The sequence below is a fragment of the Mauremys mutica genome, chromosome 2, assembly GCF_020497125.1.
Source record: "Mauremys mutica isolate MM-2020 ecotype Southern chromosome 2, ASM2049712v1, whole genome shotgun sequence".
Lineage (NCBI taxonomy): Eukaryota > Metazoa > Chordata > Testudines > Geoemydidae > Mauremys > Mauremys mutica.
In genome coordinates this window covers 257,181,547-257,201,108 of record NC_059073.1, presented here as the reverse complement: position 1 = coordinate 257,201,108, position 19,562 = coordinate 257,181,547, and the positions used below count along the sequence as shown (strand labels likewise).

The window sequence follows — 19,562 nt, the reverse complement described above, 5'->3', positions numbered from 1 at the left end:
AATGTTAGGAACCATTAGGAAAGCGATAGATAATAACAGACAATATCATAATGCTGCTATATAAATCCATGGTACGCCTACACCTTGAATACTGCATGCAGTTCTGGTTGCCCCATCTCAAAAGAAATATATTATAAATGGAAAAGGTACTGAGAAGGGAAACAAAAATGATTAAGGGTACAGAACAGCTTCCATATGAAGAGAGAGTGAAAAAACTGGAACTTTTCAGCTTGGAAAAGAGATGACTAAGGGGAGATATGATAGAGTCTATAAAATCATGGATGTTGAGAAAGTGGATAAGGAAATGTTATTTACCCTTTCACACAACACAAAAACCAGGGGTCACCGAAGGAAATTAATAGGCAGCAGATTTAAAACAAACAAAAAGTAGTACTTTTTCACACTATGCACAGTCAACCTGTGGAACTCATTACCAGGGGATGTTGTGAGGATAGGTCCAGCAATGGCTATTAGCCAAGATGGTCAGGGATGCAACTCCATGCTCTAAGTGTCCCTAAGCCTTTGACTGCAAGATGCTGGCACTGGGCATCAGGGAATGGATCACTTGATAATTGCCTTGTTCTGTTAATTACCTTTGAAGCATCTGGCATTGTCAGAAGAGAGGATATTGGGCTAGATCAGTGGTCGGCAACCTATGGCACATGTGTCAAAGGTGGCACGAGAGACGATTTTTGATGGCACGTGGCGCAGGCTGAGCCGCTCAGCCCGCCACCGCTCTGGGGTTCCCGTTGCTGGCCCCTTGCCAGCCGGGGTCCTGCTGCTGGTCCCACTCAGCACCCGCTGATGGCCTGGGTGAAGGAACCCCAGGCTGGCAGTGGGCTGAGATCCCGGCTGGCAGGAGCCGGCGGCTGAAACCCCAGAGCGGGGGCGAGCGGAGACGCTCAGCCCACCGCTGAAACCCCAGAGCTGGGCTGGGCGGCGGGCTGACCCACTCTGCCCGTTGCCGCTCTGGGGTTCTGGCTGCTGGCCCCTTGCCAGCCGGGGTCCCCGCTGCAGCCTCACTCACCTTGCTTCTGGTTGGAGTTCCAGCGCAGGCCCCCTGCCAGACAGGGTCCAGGCCTCCAGCCTTGCTCAACCCTACCAGCCGCCAGCTCCACTCACCTCAGCTGCCAATCTGGGGTTCCAGCCGGTTAACAACTGATCACTCAGAAGCCTGTGTGCAGCTTAAAGTATCCAAATATGTGCCAGACATTGGAAAACTCAGCAAGGAAAAGCAAGGGCAAGGATCACACTAAACTGATAAGATCTACATTTTAATTTAATTTTAAATAAAGCTTCTGAAACATTTTGAAAACCTTGTTTACTTTATATATAACAGTAGTTTGGTTATATATTATAGACTTATAGAGAGACCTTCTAAAAAATGTTAATTTGTATTACCAGCACGCGAAGCCTTAAATTAGAGTGTATACATGAAAACTTGGCACACCACTGCTGAAAGGTTGCCGACCCCTGGGCTAGATGGACCATTGGTCTGGCCCAGTATGGCTGTCCTTATGTTGTTAGGAGTTTTCACATAAAAAGTAGTTTTTTTCTAATTGCTAACCCTGAAAATTCAATCTGTGCTATTTCTGTCTCAACCATCACTACTACTAATAAAGATACTTCAAGCTAAATCTCATCGGTCCTCCTCCATTGATGGAAATCCTGCTTTCAGTCCCACTCGACTGAATACCCAGAAACCAGAGCAAGTTTGTTGAGGGAAGTGATACCATGTTGACTGTCACTTTTCAGGGTTTCACTTAAGTTAAATCAGTTTAGAAATGTGTTTAACTTTGGGCTAGGATTTCTCCTACAAATTGTTTTCAGTCCAGTGATCACACCAGTCTGCTTCTTCACAACATAAATATTTTATTATAGCTCCTGAAGAGTTTCAAAGCCAATATATACTTGAAGGCCTGGGCAGACTAGGACCATTAAACTGTGGGTTAATGCAAATCCTTGAGCTCTGACTTCCCTTTACAGACCATATAAAAAGGTTTATAACCAATAGCTTTAAATAAATGGAAGAGTACTGATCACCCAAATCTGAATATATACATATGAAGAATCATTTTTCATTTTGGTTTGGTATTTTTCCTCAGGGTTGCAACATCATAAAATCTGCAACAACTGGGGCTGTGATATGCGAACACGAGTTGTGATCACTACTCAAAAGGCAAGAGAAAGTAAGCAAAGTAAGCAAAAGAACATTCCCAACAGACAAACTTATCAATAGGGTGACCAGATGTCCCCATTTTATAGGGACAGTCCCGATTTCGGGGGCTTTTTCTTCTATAGGCATCTATTACCCCCACCCTCTGTCCTGATTTTTTACACTTGCTATCTGGTCACCCTACTTATCAACGAGGCAGGAATGTGAGTTGTGCCATATAGAATTTTATTCTGGTCATTTATATGCACAGAGGGTTGGTTGACTGGAAACAAAAATGCTCTTGGTCTGTTTCTGATGTTGAAATGTTACTCAGCCTAAATAAAACTTTTCTTTGAATCAGGTTAATAAAAAGAGAAGCCCAGGGTAAAGTGGATAGCGGCATTGAAATGAGGTCTAATATTTCCTCTAATCAGATATTGGTAGGAACAAAGATAAATGCCTTCTGTCTTTAACATGCCTTTATGCAACCAATCAAGTAGGCCTCCAACACCCTAACTCAAGGGGGGTGGGGAATAGTAATCCTTCTGAATAAGAAGAAATCAGCTTTCTTAAGTAATAAACATTTCCGTTTGGTTTGCTGCATTTTTTCCATTTTGCATAGAACTTACCCACCCTTCTCCCATATTGCTATGGAGATGAAGATAGTGTCTAGACTTAATCGGCTAGAACAACAGCTGATGTAAAGTGTCATAGCCGCATTGACTTCAATGGAATCACACTGACTTGCAGCAGTTGAGGTTCTTACCCTATATATTTAGAAGCAAGTTAACTGAATATTTCAAATCTAAATGCTTCTTACATTGCTTTAAATTAGACAACTTACTATTTTCTAAGTGAAATTAAAAAAAAGAAATGATTATTGTCATTACATTTGCCTGGTGCACCAGAGCCCAGTGCAGCCCAACATGGCACATTATGAAACAAATTCCCTCAGAACCTGGTTTGCAGCAGAAAAAAAACCCCAGAGCCATGAGACTGATAGGAGCAAGGCAGGCATTTCCAGAGCTTCTCTTCACCAGTCACCTATCCTGTGCCAAGGACTAGTGGCAGGGCAAGCCATTAGTCCCAGCCATTCCAGCCAGCACCTCAGAAAATACAGCCCTCCACACCACTCTCTGTACTGGAAGTAATGGAGAACACCACCACTGTTTCTCCTCTATGTCTGGCCAGTTTAGGAAATAACGGGAGGCTCCCACAAGATGCAAGATAACCTATTTCTGCTTCAAGTTGGAATAAGCTGGGTGCCTGTAACATGGATTTTCTGATGGTTTTGGACAGTGTTTCCCAAACTTGGGACACCGCTTGTGTAGGGAAAGCCCCTGGCAGGCCGGGCCGGTTTGTTTACCGGTCGCGTCCACAGGTCCGGCCGATTGCGGCTCCCACTGGCCGCGGTTCGCTGCTCCAAGCCAATGGGAGCTTCAGGAAGCAGCGGCCAGTACGTCCCTTGGCCAGCACCATTTCCATCAGCTCCCATTGGCCTGGAGCAGCGAACCGCGGCCAGTGGGAGCTGCGATCAGCCGGACCTGCAGACGCAGCAGGTAAACAAACCAGCCTGGCCTGCCAGGGGCTTTCCCTACACAAGCAGCGTCCCAAGTTTGGGAAACACTGGTTTAGGATATCTATTATCAGTACAGTGTCACCAGAGAGTGGAACAGACTTATTTCACTCCTAACCGTGTCCAGTGAAAACAATGTCCATTGAAACTAGAGATCAGTTCAGCAGATGATTACATTCCCAAACAAGGGGAGCTGCAATTCAAATAAAAGTTGAAAACTTTCCAACTATCAGAGTGTTTAGACGCAGTGTTCCAATTCAGCTCATTAAGGAGAGGAGAGTTTGCAGCTCAAATCTAATTCAAATCAAGATCTGGGGGTTTGGTTGGGGCTCATGCAAACCAAGCCAAAATCGTGTTTAAATGTAAAAAGTTTAAAGTTTTCACAAGCCTGGGCCTTTCTTGATTCTGACTAAGGCTGGAAGAGCACGTCAAAATACCAAGAGGAAAGCTTTTCTTGGGTAACTTCCACATCCACCTGTAGCAGGATGAAGTAGAGATCCAAAGAGCCTGTTTTCATGAGATTTACAGCATGATTTTGCAGACTCACTTTCATCTGAACCTTTTCCAGTTATGCATTACTCTACCATACTGGGGAGTGTTAAATTAACTGATTAAAAAGTAGTCTATTTGATATGTTTTAAAAGTCAATCAGGTGGTTAAAAGTTCATTTGGGCATTACTGTACACCAAGCAGTCCATTTTTTAAAAAATCATGTTTCCATTTCTTCATAAATTTGTATTTATTTATTTTAATTCATTTCTTATCAATAAAACATACTGAATGCCCAGGAAGCTTTCAATTCCCAAAACATACAATCTTAGCAGAAAGCAGAATTTTCACTTTCAGCTTCCTCGTGGGGCAGTATATTTTGCTCCTATTGACAGAAGTAAATGGTTCATGCAGAAAATAAATTATTTTCTTAAAATATATATAAATAAAACACACCACTTTTAACTTGTTCCTTTTCAGAGGACATGCATTCTTACAGATCGAAGTTTTAACACTTAGGACAGTGGCATTTTCCAGACTGCCAGCCAGACAAATGCTTAAGGCATACATTTACAGTCCTCAGTGGTTTTAAACGACAAAAATTCATCCACCTGTGTCTTTTAATGTTTTTAAATGGATTTTGGAGCCTAAGCAGAGAGAAGATTTGTGTGACTATGCGGAGGCCAGGGGAATAGGGCTGCTTCTGAGGTAAGTAGAATGTTTTATTTCTTATTCACTTTTCTGTTGGTTGCTATTAATTTTTACAACTGACCTGGAATTTTGCAGGCAATATAAAGGAGGGAATTGTTGCTTCTTTCAAGTTCTGCACTTCTATTCTAACAGTGAAGGGCCAATCCCTGGATCTCTCACATGCAAGACGCCCATCACCAGCAAAGGCCATTAAACCCACAATTAACGAGAGTATCAAAAGGTGCTGATCACGTTATCACCCACAGCTTTTACTGAAGTCCGTGAAAGCTTCATGAGCTCAGCAGCTTTGAAAAACAGTCTGTATGGGCCCAGTTCTATGAAAGCTCTCTCACTGAGGGTGGAATTGAGCCTTAAGCACACACAATACTATAGTACAAGGTAGAAACCATTCTAAATGTCATAGTTTTGCCGTTTCCCTCTGGAACCAAGAACAATTAAAACACTTTTGGCTGAGCTTGTGAGTTTGTTCAAATGAAAAAAAAATCAAAGTGAAACTTATGGGGAGTGACACCCCCTGAACTAAACAGCCCCAGGAACTGAAACTCCCGAGCTTTGCAAGGCAGTAGCCAAAATGGGGGGCTGAGAGCCAGAGCAAGTTTAGTGGAGGTGGTAATACTTTGTCCCTTTCTTTCTTTGGTCATACTCTGAAAACTACTGGCAAACAGAAAGCAGCAAGATGTGATCACCCAGAAAATCATAAAAAGGGAGCAGATGCTCATGCTCGGAGAAGAGCTTTTTATGTAGCTATCATCATGCTAATGCATATACATTTTCATAATTCTGTGTTTTAATTATTGCCCTAAGCCTCACTCAGCATTTTGTTAAAAATGAAATTAGATTGCCTGGAAATCTTCTGATTAATGTACGGCTAAATTGTCAGATCTTCTAATAGTATCGCATGCCCCTTTTGACTCTGCCACCAGTTCAGATAGTGAAAGAATGCAGTCAGAGTCACTGTTTCCATCTTTAAATGCATATGATAAAGCTAAACTTTTTATTTCATATTGACATTTCGCACAGTGATTCCAATTTCATTTCAAATAATTGTATGCTCTTTTGTACCCGTGGATTACAACCTCCAAGGCCTCTTCTAGTTTCCTGAATAACTGAGCCAGAGTAGCACCATGGCCTGTCTGAGAAGGTCCAAGTGCAATTAAACCATTTAGAGAACACCAACCTGGGATCTCTGCCCATGCAGTAATCATAATTGTATGAAAAGAGTCGGGAGCTATGAAGAATCTGCATGGCACTCTTTAAAGAAGCACCTCATCCCTCCACGAGCTATGAATGTTGCCATGTTCTGTGCTTGACGGTTGTGAGAGATTTGGGGGTATTCCTGTCTGAAGCCCAATAAAAACCTGAGACATGGCTCCTGCAGGCCAGTGTACCAACTCACCAAATAAGGAAGGGGGAAAGGGGTGGAAGTCACCATTACAGGTTTTTTCATCTCCTTTTCTTCATGGCTTGCTTTATATTCACAAACTAAACAAAATCCCCTCAAACAAGCACTTCTATCTCAGACAGTGGGAAGTGAGAGAATGCACCTTTCCCCGCTGCTAGCTCCCTTTGAATCAGTTTCCCCTTTCATTTTATAACTCCCCCCAGATCATCTATTTGATGGGCTGGAACCTGGTAACTCTTTATAGACAAGGCTGCATTCACATCTTGTCACAGGTACTGGCTAGTAGAAGATCTATCTAGGTGCACCTAAAGATACACACTTATTACTGTTTTATAAGAAGAGTTCCTGCAGCTGACTGCAGACACTCACATCTTGTGTATTTAATTACCAACCATACTAAGGTTCTCAAGCTACAACATTGTACTGGATATTCTATATCTTATAAGTCTCTGTTAATATGCAATAACATTGAGATTAAAAAATTTTTTAGGAAAAAATACTTTTCCTATTATAAGTTTCTATTTAACTTTATTCATCTGCCCCATTTCATCCCCATTCCAGTGGTTTAGTGACTAGAATTAAGAAACTTTAGGTATTTACACCAAATTTAACTGGGTTCTTATGACACCCATGGAATCAGATCAACTGCAAAGAACTTCCCCCACCCCTTTGAACATTGTCATTACATACAAATGATTAGCAATGGGACGCATAGCATATGTCAAAGGGACATAAATCAATGTGCTTGGCCAAATGTCCAAGGGGCAAAATAGAAATGTGTAATCTGCACCTCATTTATTCTCCTTTGTATGTGGAACTGATTGAGGCTGTGAATCACACATAGTGAGCAGAGCTGGATGATGAAGGCATAAAATCTCTGTCTTCCATGTCAAAATCATGAGAGTGTGCATTAAATAAATCATCAAAAAGGTACAAACTACTGCAGCCTTGTGTATTGCTTGGCAGCAACAAAATATAACAAAGGTAGTCACATTTCAGAGTCAGAAGACTGTAAATATGTGGTGCCCTGGCATGGAAGTAAATGATGTAAGCCCATGATAAATGACATACATGTAGCTTTGATTCATGTATATAGCCACTTATGTTTGGCAACTGACTAAGGCGGGGGTGGGGTGGAAAGAAGGTGGTGTACAATACCAGCAAACTTGTTTGCTTGTAATTCCTTTCATCATTACTGAATCAATTTCAGCCAGCGCTGCTTCAGTTTTAGGCAAAAGACAGCTTTAAAATGTAGCTTTACCACATGTGTTTTTCTTAAGAGAAATATTATACAAATCCCAGCAGGACAAATCTATGGGACTGAATTCTGCCTAGGAAGATTTTTCTATTATTTCTGGCCAGACAAGTCCCCTAGTGAACATGAATGATTCCTAGCAAGACCCATTTACTCTTCAATTGATGCAGGAAAAACACAGGAGTTTTATTTCTGGCAGGACTAATATACAGTAGAAGCCAAGGCCTCTGATCCTGGCACTGCAAACCTATAGCACATGATTCCTGGCAAGAAAAGTAGGGACTGAATTATTGGCAGCATACACATAGGAGTCTATTAGAACAAACTCATTTAATTTCTGTCAGAACAAACATATTGGGTTGAATTATTAGCAGGACAAATACAAATTAATCCAGGCAAGACAAATACATGATGGTACATTCCTGGCATGACACATACACAGGGCCATATGCTCCCCTCCCATGTAAAAACATATGGAGGAGAACAAAATCAAAAACCCATGTTGGTTTTGATGCATGGCTATGAGCCACATTTAACCCCACAGGGCTGGCAGGGACATAGTAAGGCAGAAGGTACACCCACAAAAAGGGTGGGGAGCCAAGGGGTTCTCCCTAGAGGAACCTTGGCCACAAACTTGTGGATCCCCAGCCAGCTGTGCAGATGGTCTGTCTCTTTTCCATGATCATTCCATTTCCCCCCACCATCCACGAAGCACAGGGCAGCTCCCTACTCTGTGTTCAGCTACATTTTGCAATATCTGACAGCCTGGGAAGAAGACTACAACTCCCACCATCCATCACAGCAAATTTCAACCTCAACCAACTTTATTTAAATCACTGTTTAAATTTATTTTGTGACAACTCAAACCTGTCCAAGTGGCTGATGAGAGTTACATTCCTTCTGTGGAAACCATCGGGCTGGGCAGCCAGACCAGTGCTATGTGACAAAAGTTGACAGAACACAGGTATTTAATAAGTGGGTTATGTAGAGCACACAAGCTTCAGTCCTCAATAGGGTAACTCGTACAATATAGTGATTGATATCCAGGGCATACTATACAATGGTGAACATGGTGTACTCTGTCTTACCTTTAGTACATTTCAGAGATTAGAAGGGTTATGCTGGGGAGAGCCAGTTTGAGGAGTAATATCTGCTTACTTCTGTTTCCTAGAGACAATGACCTCTCATTGCCAAAGGGTGGTGATACAGTGAGCTGTGCAAAAATCATTGGTCATATTATTGCAAACAAAAATGCCTTGCAATATACCACTGTTTACAAAAAAGTGAGTAAAGGAATTTTCTACTCAAAACTAATCTAAAATGTAATCTCATGAAACAGCTATGAAGAGGTAATCCCAATATAAAGCAGTATGGCCTAGTAATTAAACCCAGCATCCTAGTTACCTAGGGTTACCAGATAGCAACTGTGAAAAAATGGGACAGAGGGTGGGCGGTAACAGGCGCCTATATAAGAAAAAGTCCCCAAAATGGGACTGTCCCTTTAAAAATAGGACATCTGGTCACCCTATTGTTACCTGTGTTTTAAACTGCTTTGCCATAGATATAGGTGATTTGACTTGTGATCTGTTAGTTTAACTCTAGCAGCCTTACTTCCTCCACACACTGTATCTCCAGTTAGCGATGGATATATAAGACTACATGAAATCCAAGGTGATTACTCCACCTGATGGATGATAAGTATGATCTCAGTTGACTAAGATACACTTATAAAAATAAAGTATGAAAGTTTCATTATGTTTGAAAAACTAAAAATGATATTTTTTTTCCAGGATCATAGCAGAAATGTCCTGTTTCTGCAAATTTGAATTGCAGTCCATCTGAGTCTGCCTGTCCAAATTCTGTAACTCAAAAAAACCTACCCTCTGCTACCTGGAGTAAGAAGAAAACAATATAATACAATAAGTCAAATTCTGATTGTAGCAAGGCGGAGTGGTCTGCCTCCGAGGCTGACTGGGAGGAACCATTTCCCACCCACTGGTGGGTGGAACCAGGCAGGGTCCACACCTCATGCTAGAAGCAGAGTGGCAGAACAGAATGTATCAGAGGTGGGGCCTCCAGCTCAGTTGGGCCAGAGGCAGGGAAGGAGCTGGATTGCTCTGCCTTGCTGATGGCCCCTGTACCAGGGACTGATTTGTTCCTATCCCAGGAGTTGGACCCTGAGGGAGGGATGCAGCTGAGACTGCTATTTGCCAAATACCCCGAGGAGCTGCTGGGATTGCTGACTGCTGAGTATCCCAAGGAGACTGAGGACTCCCCGAGCAACAGAGCCTTACAAGCAGGTAGGGGTAGGAAGTAGCCCAGGGATACCAGACATTAGTCTGGTTGTGTGGCTGAAACCACAGACAGCATATTTCAGCAGGACCCCTGCGGACCACTTGCCAGTGGTAGGACCCTGGGCTGGGACCTAGTGGAGTAGGGTGGGGCCAGGTCCCCCTACCCCTTGCTGCCAACCCCACCCCTGGGATGGCAGCCTACACATTTTAGGCTGGGTGGCCTGTGTGTGTTTGCTGTCTGCCCCAGCCAGAGAAGCTTCACTAGACTGCTACTGCTCTGCCCTACCTAGAGGGCCTAAGCCTAACTGTGTTTGCTGTATGCCCCAGCCAGAAGAGCTGAGGTATAGACTGCTACTGCTCTGCCCCAAAGGGCCAGGGCTATAGACTCTTTGCTGACAGCATGCTAATCCCCTGTCAATTGGCTATCAGCTGCTACATGGCATACCGAGGCAGAGTGGCCTCCCTCCAAGGCTGACAGGGAGGGACCACTCCAAGCCATTAAACTGACCTCAACTTTTACAGTTCAAATCTGGAATAACTACTGATTTCAGTGGAGTTGCTTCAGATTTACGCCAATGTAGCTGATCCATTGTATTTTTATACAATTCATACAGCCTGTTGACAGCTTCATTACAGAAGGAGTCATTCATTATTTAAGATAAAAGAAAAGTTTTAAAGTTAAATGTAATGAAGGGAAGTAACCCACATTAGATCCACAAAGGGACTTACATGTTATGTTATTCAGTTGTTGGTTGTGGTGGTTCCCACACCTTATAATTTTTAGCCCAATGCTTCGAGCACTCATCTGGAATGTGGAAGATGTAGGTTCAACACCCCCTATCTGCTGAATTGGAGGAAATATTTGAACTGGGGTTTCCTGTCTCTCAGGAAAGTGTGCTAACGACTGAGCTATGTAATATTTTAGCTATTAGATTTCATTGAGCGTGTCAACATGCATGTGGACAAAGGTGATCCAGTTGATAACGTGTACTTGGACTTTCAGAAAGGCTTAACAAGGTCCCACACTAAAGTCTTGTAAACAAAGTAAGCAGTGATGAGATAAGACAGAAGGTCCTGTCATGGATCAGTAACTGATTAAAAGATAGGAAACAAAGGGTAGGAATAAATGCTCTGTTTTCACAGTGGAGAGAAGTAGATAGAGGAGTCCCCTAAAAATCTGTACTGGGATCTATGGATATGTTGAACCACACAAATGACCTGGAAAAGGGATGAACAGTGAGGTGGCAAAATTTGCAGATCATACAAAATTACTCAAGATAGTTAAATCCACAGCAGACTGCAAAGAGTTACAAAGGGATCTCATGTGACTGCCGCAACAAAATGGCTGATGAAATTCACTGTTGATAAATGCAAAGTAATGCACATTGGAAAACATAATCTCATACAAAATTGTGGGTTCTAAATTAGCTTTTATTGCTTAAGAAAGATCTTGGAGTCATTGTGGATAGTACTCTGAAAACATCTGCTCAAAGTCCAGCAGCAGTCAAAAAAAGCTAACTGGATGTTAGTGTGAAAGTAGAATGAATTATATTATAAAAATAAGAATGGATTAAAGAAATGTTGTATGTTCCTTTAAGCAGAAATAAGGAATGTTGAAATATAATTGTCAAGAAGAGAAACATTAAGGTACGAAACAATGGGTCCACTTAAGCTAATGGTGGGACATTAACAGGAGTTCGGTAATAGTAAGGAAATAAGATATGCATGTCTAGCCATGTAAACTTATCAGATTCTGCTTCTTTTTGTTATCTTGTTAAGTTTGCGCCCTTTTATCTGTATGTAACCCCTCTGCCAGGCTGAAACGATAGCAGCAAGGGCCAGGTTCAATACCTAGGGGTCCCTTCCCCACAACGTAATGCAGACCAGCTCGAGCCCCCACCCAGTGACCTGGGAAAATCTTACACACACCCCTGGGCGCCTCAAGGAGGCAATACTTCCCCTCTCGCAAGCACAGACTCTTGGTGTAGCAGAAAAGGTTTAATTACATAAGATAACCAACAACAAGCATGACATTTGGAAAATACCTCAACTGGAGTTCATAGGTCAAACCGTGAGCAAAGACCCACCCCAGCAACTTGGGCCATGTCCTTCTCTCTGGGCCCTTGAGTCCAGCAACCCCCCTAAATCACCCACAGTCCCAAAGGTCCCACAATTCAAAAGTCTCTGTCCCGGGTCAGGCAGCCCAGAGTTCAAGAGTCTCTTTGCAGAGGTCCCCCTCCCCAGCCTAGGTAGAAAGGGGCACCTTACGTGGTTCGGGGCCAGCTGCCCTGCCTCTTCGTGGGGTTCTGCTTCCCTTAGACGTCCCCGCAAACAGCTCAGCTCCGCTTACTCTGTGGGCTGCTCCACTCTGCCAGCTGCTCTGGTCCACCAGCTGTCCTGTGATCCGCTCCAGCCGTCCTCACGAGCTGCTCAGCTCCACTCACCCAGTGGCTGCACAAACTGCTCCACTCTGCTCTGCCAGTATTGCTTCAGGCTCCCCCACTCATCAGCACAGTGCTCTCAGCTCAGCAAGTCCAGCTCTTCAGTGATTTCAGCTCCACTCATTAGCACAGAGCTCTCAGCTCAGCAAGTCCAGCTCAGCAAGTCCAGCTCTTCAGTGCTCTCAGCTCAGCAAGTCCAGCTCAGCAAGTCCAGCTCTTCAGTGATTTCAGCTCATAGTAGGGGAGCCCCAGTGAATTCAGCTCAGTAACCTGCATCTAGATTCTTAAGGGAATCAAAAGTTAACTCTGACATTCCACAGTGGAGAGAGGCACAGGTGGAACTGGTGCTTCTGGCTCACACAAGGAGCCTGCACCACCAAGTACAGATACTGGCCCCCAGCCTCTCTCTTCTCAATGGGTTTTGGAACCCATGTGCCCCATCTAGCAAGCGCTATCCAGCTGACAATGAAACCCCCCATCACAAGACAATTTTGTAGTTCCCCATTTACCCAATCAGGGTGACAACATTTCATTCCTCCTGCCCCAATAACAACGAAATTGGGGGCTCCCACAGCTGTGAAAGTAACCATCCCATGCTGCTTTGCGGTATGCTAAGTGGGGTGGGAGTGCCCATGCAAATAACCGAAATACCAATGCAACACTTTCCGCACTCCCCATAATTTACCACCAGATGTCAGGGTGGGGCTCATCCTGACTCTGCTTACATCCTCCCCCCAGCTGAGAATTTGTCGTCCCGATAAATCACATTCCCTACTGTACCAACTTACTGGCCCCCGTCAAACGGCCTCAGATAGCCCACTTTAGCTTCCACAAGCCTGTGTGATAAATGTATTGGCTCCTCACTAGTCACCCCAGGTGCATCATAAGTTAGCCGTTTCACTGGTCTTATTACCCTGTCTCGCCTATTGAGAATCTCTGTTGCTGTGGCAGGGGGGACATCCTCTTGAGTAACGGATGGGGAAGTTTCCTGTGAGTCCCCCTCAGATATTGCCATAGGCCCCTGCATTTCCAGTTCTAACAGTGGAGGGTTGATGGTGCTCAGGACATCCTCCACCTGTATGTCTCCGCTGTCCAATAACCCGGGCGTGACATCACATGGGGGTCCCACCAGTGGCTCAGGGGTATCAGGAATAGGCCTAAATACTTCTGCCATGGGGTTTAGGGTGGAAGAGGAGGTGCTCTCATTTGATTCAGCTGATCGAGACTGAAATCTTGTCTTCATCCCAGGATACACCATGGTGGTGTCTTCCTCCTCAGACTCACTCTCAGATGTGCTGAGTAGGGGTAGGTTAGCTGCAGGGGGACGCCTGTCCATGTTGGAAGGTGGCTTTGGTACAGCACCTTCATTCTGCCCACTTGCCCTGTTGTGGCCTATCTCATAAGGGCTGCCCACCAATTCCCCCACAGGGAGCAAAAGGTTTCTATGCACAGTCTTTGCCTGCCCTGGACCCTCTTCAGGTTTGATCTTGTAGACCGGCAGGTCTCCTAGCTTTTCCATCACCAAGTAAGGTATTGCCTTCCATCTGTCAGCTATCTTGTGTTTGCCAGCAATACCCAAATTTCGCAGCAAGACTCTGTCCCCTGGCTGGAGCTCTTGCAGACGTACCCTAGCGTCATATCGATGTTTGTTGCGGTCTGCGTTCTTCCGAGCTGCAGATGTCGCTAAGTGATAAGCATCCCGCAGCTTTTCTCGTAGTCGGGATACATATTGCTGATGAGTTTCATAGCCATCTCCATCCTCGGATACACCAAAGCACAGGTCTATGGGTAATCTTGGTTCTCGCCCAAACATCAAGAGATACGGGGTGAATCCCGTAGCGTCGTTCTTTGTGGCGTTGTAGGCGTGCACCAGAAATGCAACATGTTGGCTCCAGGTTGCTTTCTGTTCTGGCCGCAAAGTACCCAACATATCTAATAGGGTTCGGTTGAACCTCTCTGGCTGAGGATCACCTTGTGGGTGATAAGGCGTTGTCCTCGACTTTTTAATTCCTGCTATTCTTAGCACCTCCTTTAGAAGGTGACTTTCAAAGTCCCGCCCCTGATCTGAGTGTATCCGGGCTGGGAATCCATAAACTGAGAAATATTTTTCCCACAGTACTCGAGCGACAGTAGTGGCCTTCTGATCACGTGTGGGATATGCCTGCGCATATCGCGTATAATGGTCGGTCACGACTAGAATGTTCCCAATATTCCTCTTGTCTACTTCTAAGGACAAGAAATCAATGCAAACCAGCTCCAGAGGTTTGTTGCTGGTAATGTTTTTCAGATATGCAGCCCTCGTGGGCAGAGTTTTCCTTTGAACACATCGAGAGCAGGTTTCACATTTTCTGCGAACATCTTCAGCCATCCGGGGCCAATAGAACCTACTGCGAATAAGTTCCAGGGTCCTCTCCATTCCTAAATGTCCAAAGTCATCATGCAGGGCCCTCATGGCCAGGCCTCTGTACTCTTTCGGCAGCACTAGTTGGGTCCTTTGTTTTTGTAAAGGATCTGTGGTCACGCGGTGTAGCACTCCCTGAATCAGTTTTAGTTTGGTCCATTCTCTCAATAGCAGCTTACCTTCTGGGTTGGGCGGGACAACCGCAGCTGGGCTACGCCCCTCCCTTTTGGCAAGTAGTGTATCACGGATGTCAGTATCTTGCAGCTGGGCTTCCTGCCAGTCAGCCGCATTGAGCACAGGCAAGGGAGATTGGTCCAATGCAATGTAGTTCACTGAAGCAGAAGGCACGCATTCAGGGGGAAGGCCCAAAGCTTCAGCAACACATCCATGAAGGCTCTCATGGGCCTCTGGCTCTCTGCGACTCACGCTGCAAATAGCTCTCACTCCATCTGTGGGTATCACAGCAACTTCAGGTGTCTGCGGACGTCTGGACAATGCATCTGCATCTACATTGCTTCTCCCGGATCGGTATTGAATGCTGAACTCATAGCTAGCCAAGGCGGCCACCCATCTCTGCCCTGTAGCATCCAACTTAGCACTTGTTAGCACATAAGTCAGGGGGTTGTTGTCTGTCCACACCTGGAACTGAGCACCATACAAGTAGTCTCGAAATTTCTCAGTGATGGCCCATTTCAAAGCCAAGAACTCCAGCTTGTGGATGGGATAGCGAGTTTCACTGTCAGACAGTCCTCGGCTGGCAAAGGCTACAGGTTTGTGGTGGCCTTCCTCTTCCTGATACAGTACTGCTCCCAGACCCTCCAAACTGGCATCAGTATGCAGGATAAATGGTTTGCTTGGATCAGCAAAGACTAGGATGGGAGCATGAGTTAGGCGAGTAATGATTTCCTGAAAAGCCCTCTCACATCTTTCATCCCACCGTGGCCCAAATGGTTCGAAGGGGCCATAGTGTCTCTGCACAGGAGGCTTTGGAGGCCTCCTCTTATTCCGGGTCTTAGATTTGTACTTGTTGCACTGGTATCCCCTGGTAAGATCATTCAGAGGTTTCACAATTGTGGCATAGTTCTTCACAAATCTGCGGTAGTAGCCACTAAATCCAAGAAAGGTCTTGAGTTCCCTGTAGTTAGTGGGACGTGGCCAGGTAGTGAGTGCTTCTATTTTATCGGGATCAGTACTCACGCCCTCTTGGGACACGATGTGACCGACATACTTTACTGAGGTTTGGCAGAACTGGCATTTGTCAATTGAAAGCTTCAACCCATATGCCTCCAACCTATCGAGCACTTTAAGAAGTCTTTCTTCATGTTCCTCCAAGGTTCTTCCAAACACAATCAGGTCGTCCAAGTAAACTAACACTTGCAGTAAATTCATGTCTCCCACAACTTTCTCCATAAGTCGTTGAAATGTGGCAGGGGCCCCAGAAATCCCTTGGGGCATGCGTTCAAACTGGTAGAACCCTAACGGGCAGATGAAGGCTGTCTTCTCCTTATCCTCTTCTCCCAGAGGGATCTGGTAGTATCCACTCCGAAGATCCAATACAGAGAACCACTGGCTACCTAGCAAACAGTCCAAGGCATCTTGTACTCGAGGCATGGTGTATTGATCAACTGTAGTGCGCCTGTTTAGGGTGCGATAGTCAATACACATCCGGATTTTTCCACTCTTTTTACGAACGACCACAATGGGTGAAGCATAGGGGCTTCGGGACTCTGTAATGATACCAGCTGCGATCAGCTCTTGAAGATGATGGCGCACGTCTTCCATCTCAGAGAGGGCAATCCTCCTAGACCTCTCCCTGAAGGGTCGGGGATCTTGTAGCCTGATGTGGTGTTCCACTCCTTTGGCACATCCCACGTCCCACTCATGTAGTGAGAACACCTTGGATCTCTCACATAGCTTTTTCCTCAGGCGATCTTTCCACTCCTCGGACAGTGGTGAGTCCCCGAAGTCAAACTTTGCAGGATCTATCATTGGAACTTCAGCTTCACACTGCGGTCTCACAATGCTTTCAGGCTCAAAGATGTCTGCAATCTTCTGCCCTGGTTTTACAAACACATCACGGCGTGTTTCATTAGCAACCAGGATAGTCACCTCCTCCTGGGCTTCAGCAGGTAGGGTTATGACTCCACTGAGAACCAGCACTCCCTCTGGGAGCCCTCCCTCGGTTGGCTGCTCTGCCACAGCTAATGTTCCCTTACTACCTTGTAGGCAGGTACTCCTGACAATCACCTCCTTTTCTGACATTGCAGGCACCACCAAAGGGACCGGGCCCGCATACCTCAGTGCTCCTACTGGCAAATCAGGCATCACTTTTCTTGTGTCCTCAATTTTCCTGTAGGCCGCGGCACAGTGTGTGTGTATCACCAAGGTGTTCAGATATTGGTCTCCTGCTTGCTGTCTGCAGTACTCGGCAAGTATCCTAAAGAGGCTGGAGTTGGTCCCTATTAGCACGGACACATCAGAGGCTCCTTTGGGGTCGGGGCATATTAAAGCAGCAGTGTCCACCTCCTGTCTTACCCCAGCAATCTCTTCTGGGAATTCCAGGCGTACTATGACATAGCCCTGATAGGGGTATTCATCCATGCTAAGGCCACACAGGCCAAGTCCTGTCAGGGGCTGTATAGGCAGATGCCCAAGCATCTGCTGGTAGAAAGACTGGAATATGATGGTCACTTGGGATCCCGTGTCAAGTACTGCTCTACATTCTGTTCCTTCAACCTTTACAGTGACCTCTGCTCGGGGTCCTATCAATCCTGGGGGGATTCGGGCCGCATGGTTCCTTCCAAGGGAGCCTCCACATCCTGCAGGCCTAGGCGGCTCCCTTCCCAGGCCCTGGGGCCGTTTCCCGACTTTCCCCAGGTGGTCCTCAGCTTTTGATATACCAGCATGGGATTCTCTGCATTCTGACACCTTGCAGCAATGTGCCCACCCTGGCCACACCGGTAGCAGAAGAAGGATTGCCCTTTCCCTTGCTGACGGGGTGGTGCAGAGGTTCTAAACGTAGTCCTCTGGACCATGGTACCAGAGGATTCCTTGCACCTCGAAGTCTTTGCTGAATCAAAGGTATTCTCTAGTTCAGTCACTTTCTGTGTCAGGGCCTGCACTTGCTGGATAAGTTCCTCTTGAGGATTCACCATTAGTGCCTTGGGCGTCCGCATGGATGTTGTGCCAGTTGCCTGGTGTTGCTGCACCTCCCAAACCTCGCCAGCTGCCTGCCTCTCTTCTTCCTCTCGGACCTCTTTTATCAGGCGAGAGTAACTTGGTGGATTATCTTGCCGTTCCCTTAATCGAAGGTGGAGAAGGATTGGGTTCTGATACTGAATTCCTCTCACAACCTGAGCCAATCTAGTCCGGTCCATTTGCTCAACTGCTACTGCTCCCCTCATGATGGCTCTCTGTAATAACTTCTCCAACCTCTGGATATAGGCAGAACCCTTCTCTCCCTTTTGTTGCCTTGCATTGAGGAACTTGCAATAAGCATCCTCTGAACCCTCAGTTCTCCCAAAGGCGTGATCCAGGGCCTCCAGGCAGTCCTTCACCTTGACCCCTGGGTTACCGAGCTTTAGGGTGCGAATCACATCTAGGGCTGGCCCCCTGAGACACTCTACTAGTCGCCTTCTCTTTTCAGCATCAGGCACCGCCCACTCCTGCAGCATCTCAGTGGTGTGCTCCAACCAGGGCTCAAATGCTTCCTCCCCAGGTATTGGGGTGGGACCCCCAGAAAACAACCTCAGCTTACGATAGGGGCTTGACTCAGGGTGGGGTGGCATAACTTTCTCTAATGCTTGCCCCAAAGCCTTCACCCACTCATCAGGTGAAGGGGCAGGCTCCTGTTGTGGGGCTTCCGGCTTAAGGCCCAACAGACCCGCCATATCAGCCAAAGTTTTTCCCTCTTTCCCCAAAAAGGCTGACATTTTCTTTAAAAACTCCACATCAGGGGTAGGGGCTGGTGAGGGCTGGCTCCCAGTGGTTATTACCTTCCACTCACCATCTTCCACTGCTATCGAGCCTGGAACCTGTAGAGGGTCCACAGCCGAGGGCAGCTCACACAGTACAGCAAAAGCCCCCTCCTCCCTCACAAACATGCGCCCACGCATTTTGCACTTACGCAGGTACTCAGTGGATGACCTTAAGGTAGGTTCTATTGAGCCCTCATCAACTGCCTCCAGCACCCCCGTTACCAGAAGACAGTTCCTGGGGTCAATATTCATCCCCTTGCACCAGTCCTCTAACAAGAGTAGGGCCATTATACAAACTCTAATCTGTTCCAAATACAACAGGTCAAAACAACAAGGTAATTTGCAGTTTTCCCAATTCAATGGATCACTCAAGATGTGCTTGCGAGGGGTACTGACCCAGGATCCCGGACGAGCCCCCAAAAATGTAACCCCTCTGCCAGGCTGAAACGATAGCAGCAAGGGCCAGGTTCAATACCTAGGGGTCCCTTCCCCACAACGTAATGCAGACCAGCTCGAGCCCCCACCCAGTGACCTGGGAAAATCTTACACACACCCCTGGGCGCCTCAAGGAGGCAATACTTCCCCTCTCGCAAGCACAGACTCTTGGTGTAGCAGAAAAGGTTTAATTACATAAGATAACCAACAACAAGCATGACATTTGGAAAATACCTCAACTGGAGTTCATAGGTCAAACCGTGAGCAAAGACCCACCCCAGCAACTTGGGCCATGTCCTTCTCTCTGGGCCCTTGAGTCCAGCAACCCCCCTAAATCACCCACAGTCCCAAAGGTCCCACAATTCAAAAGTCTCTGTCCCGGGTCAGGCAGCCCAGAGTTCAAGAGTCTCTTTGCAGAGGTCCCCC

General features: G+C 46.0%; 1 protein-coding gene across 1 annotated transcript; it reads right to left on the bottom strand.

Moving 5' to 3' along the window:
• Positions 1 to 17,489: 17,489 nt before the first annotated feature.
• Positions 17,490 to 18,953, bottom strand: LOC123363285 (paraneoplastic antigen Ma1 homolog). Its single transcript, XM_045004150.1, has one exon. It carries the CDS (start codon positions 18,951 to 18,953, stop codon positions 17,490 to 17,492), a length of 1,464 nt encoding a protein of 487 aa, XP_044860085.1.
• Between the last annotated feature and the right edge of the window lie 609 nt (positions 18,954 to 19,562).

What these genes read in the sequence shown, in the direction of transcription:
- LOC123363285 (XM_045004150.1), bottom strand. Translation starts at nt 18,953, where the DNA reads ATGAATATTGACCCCAGGAACTGTCTTCTGGTAACGGGGGTGCTGGAG.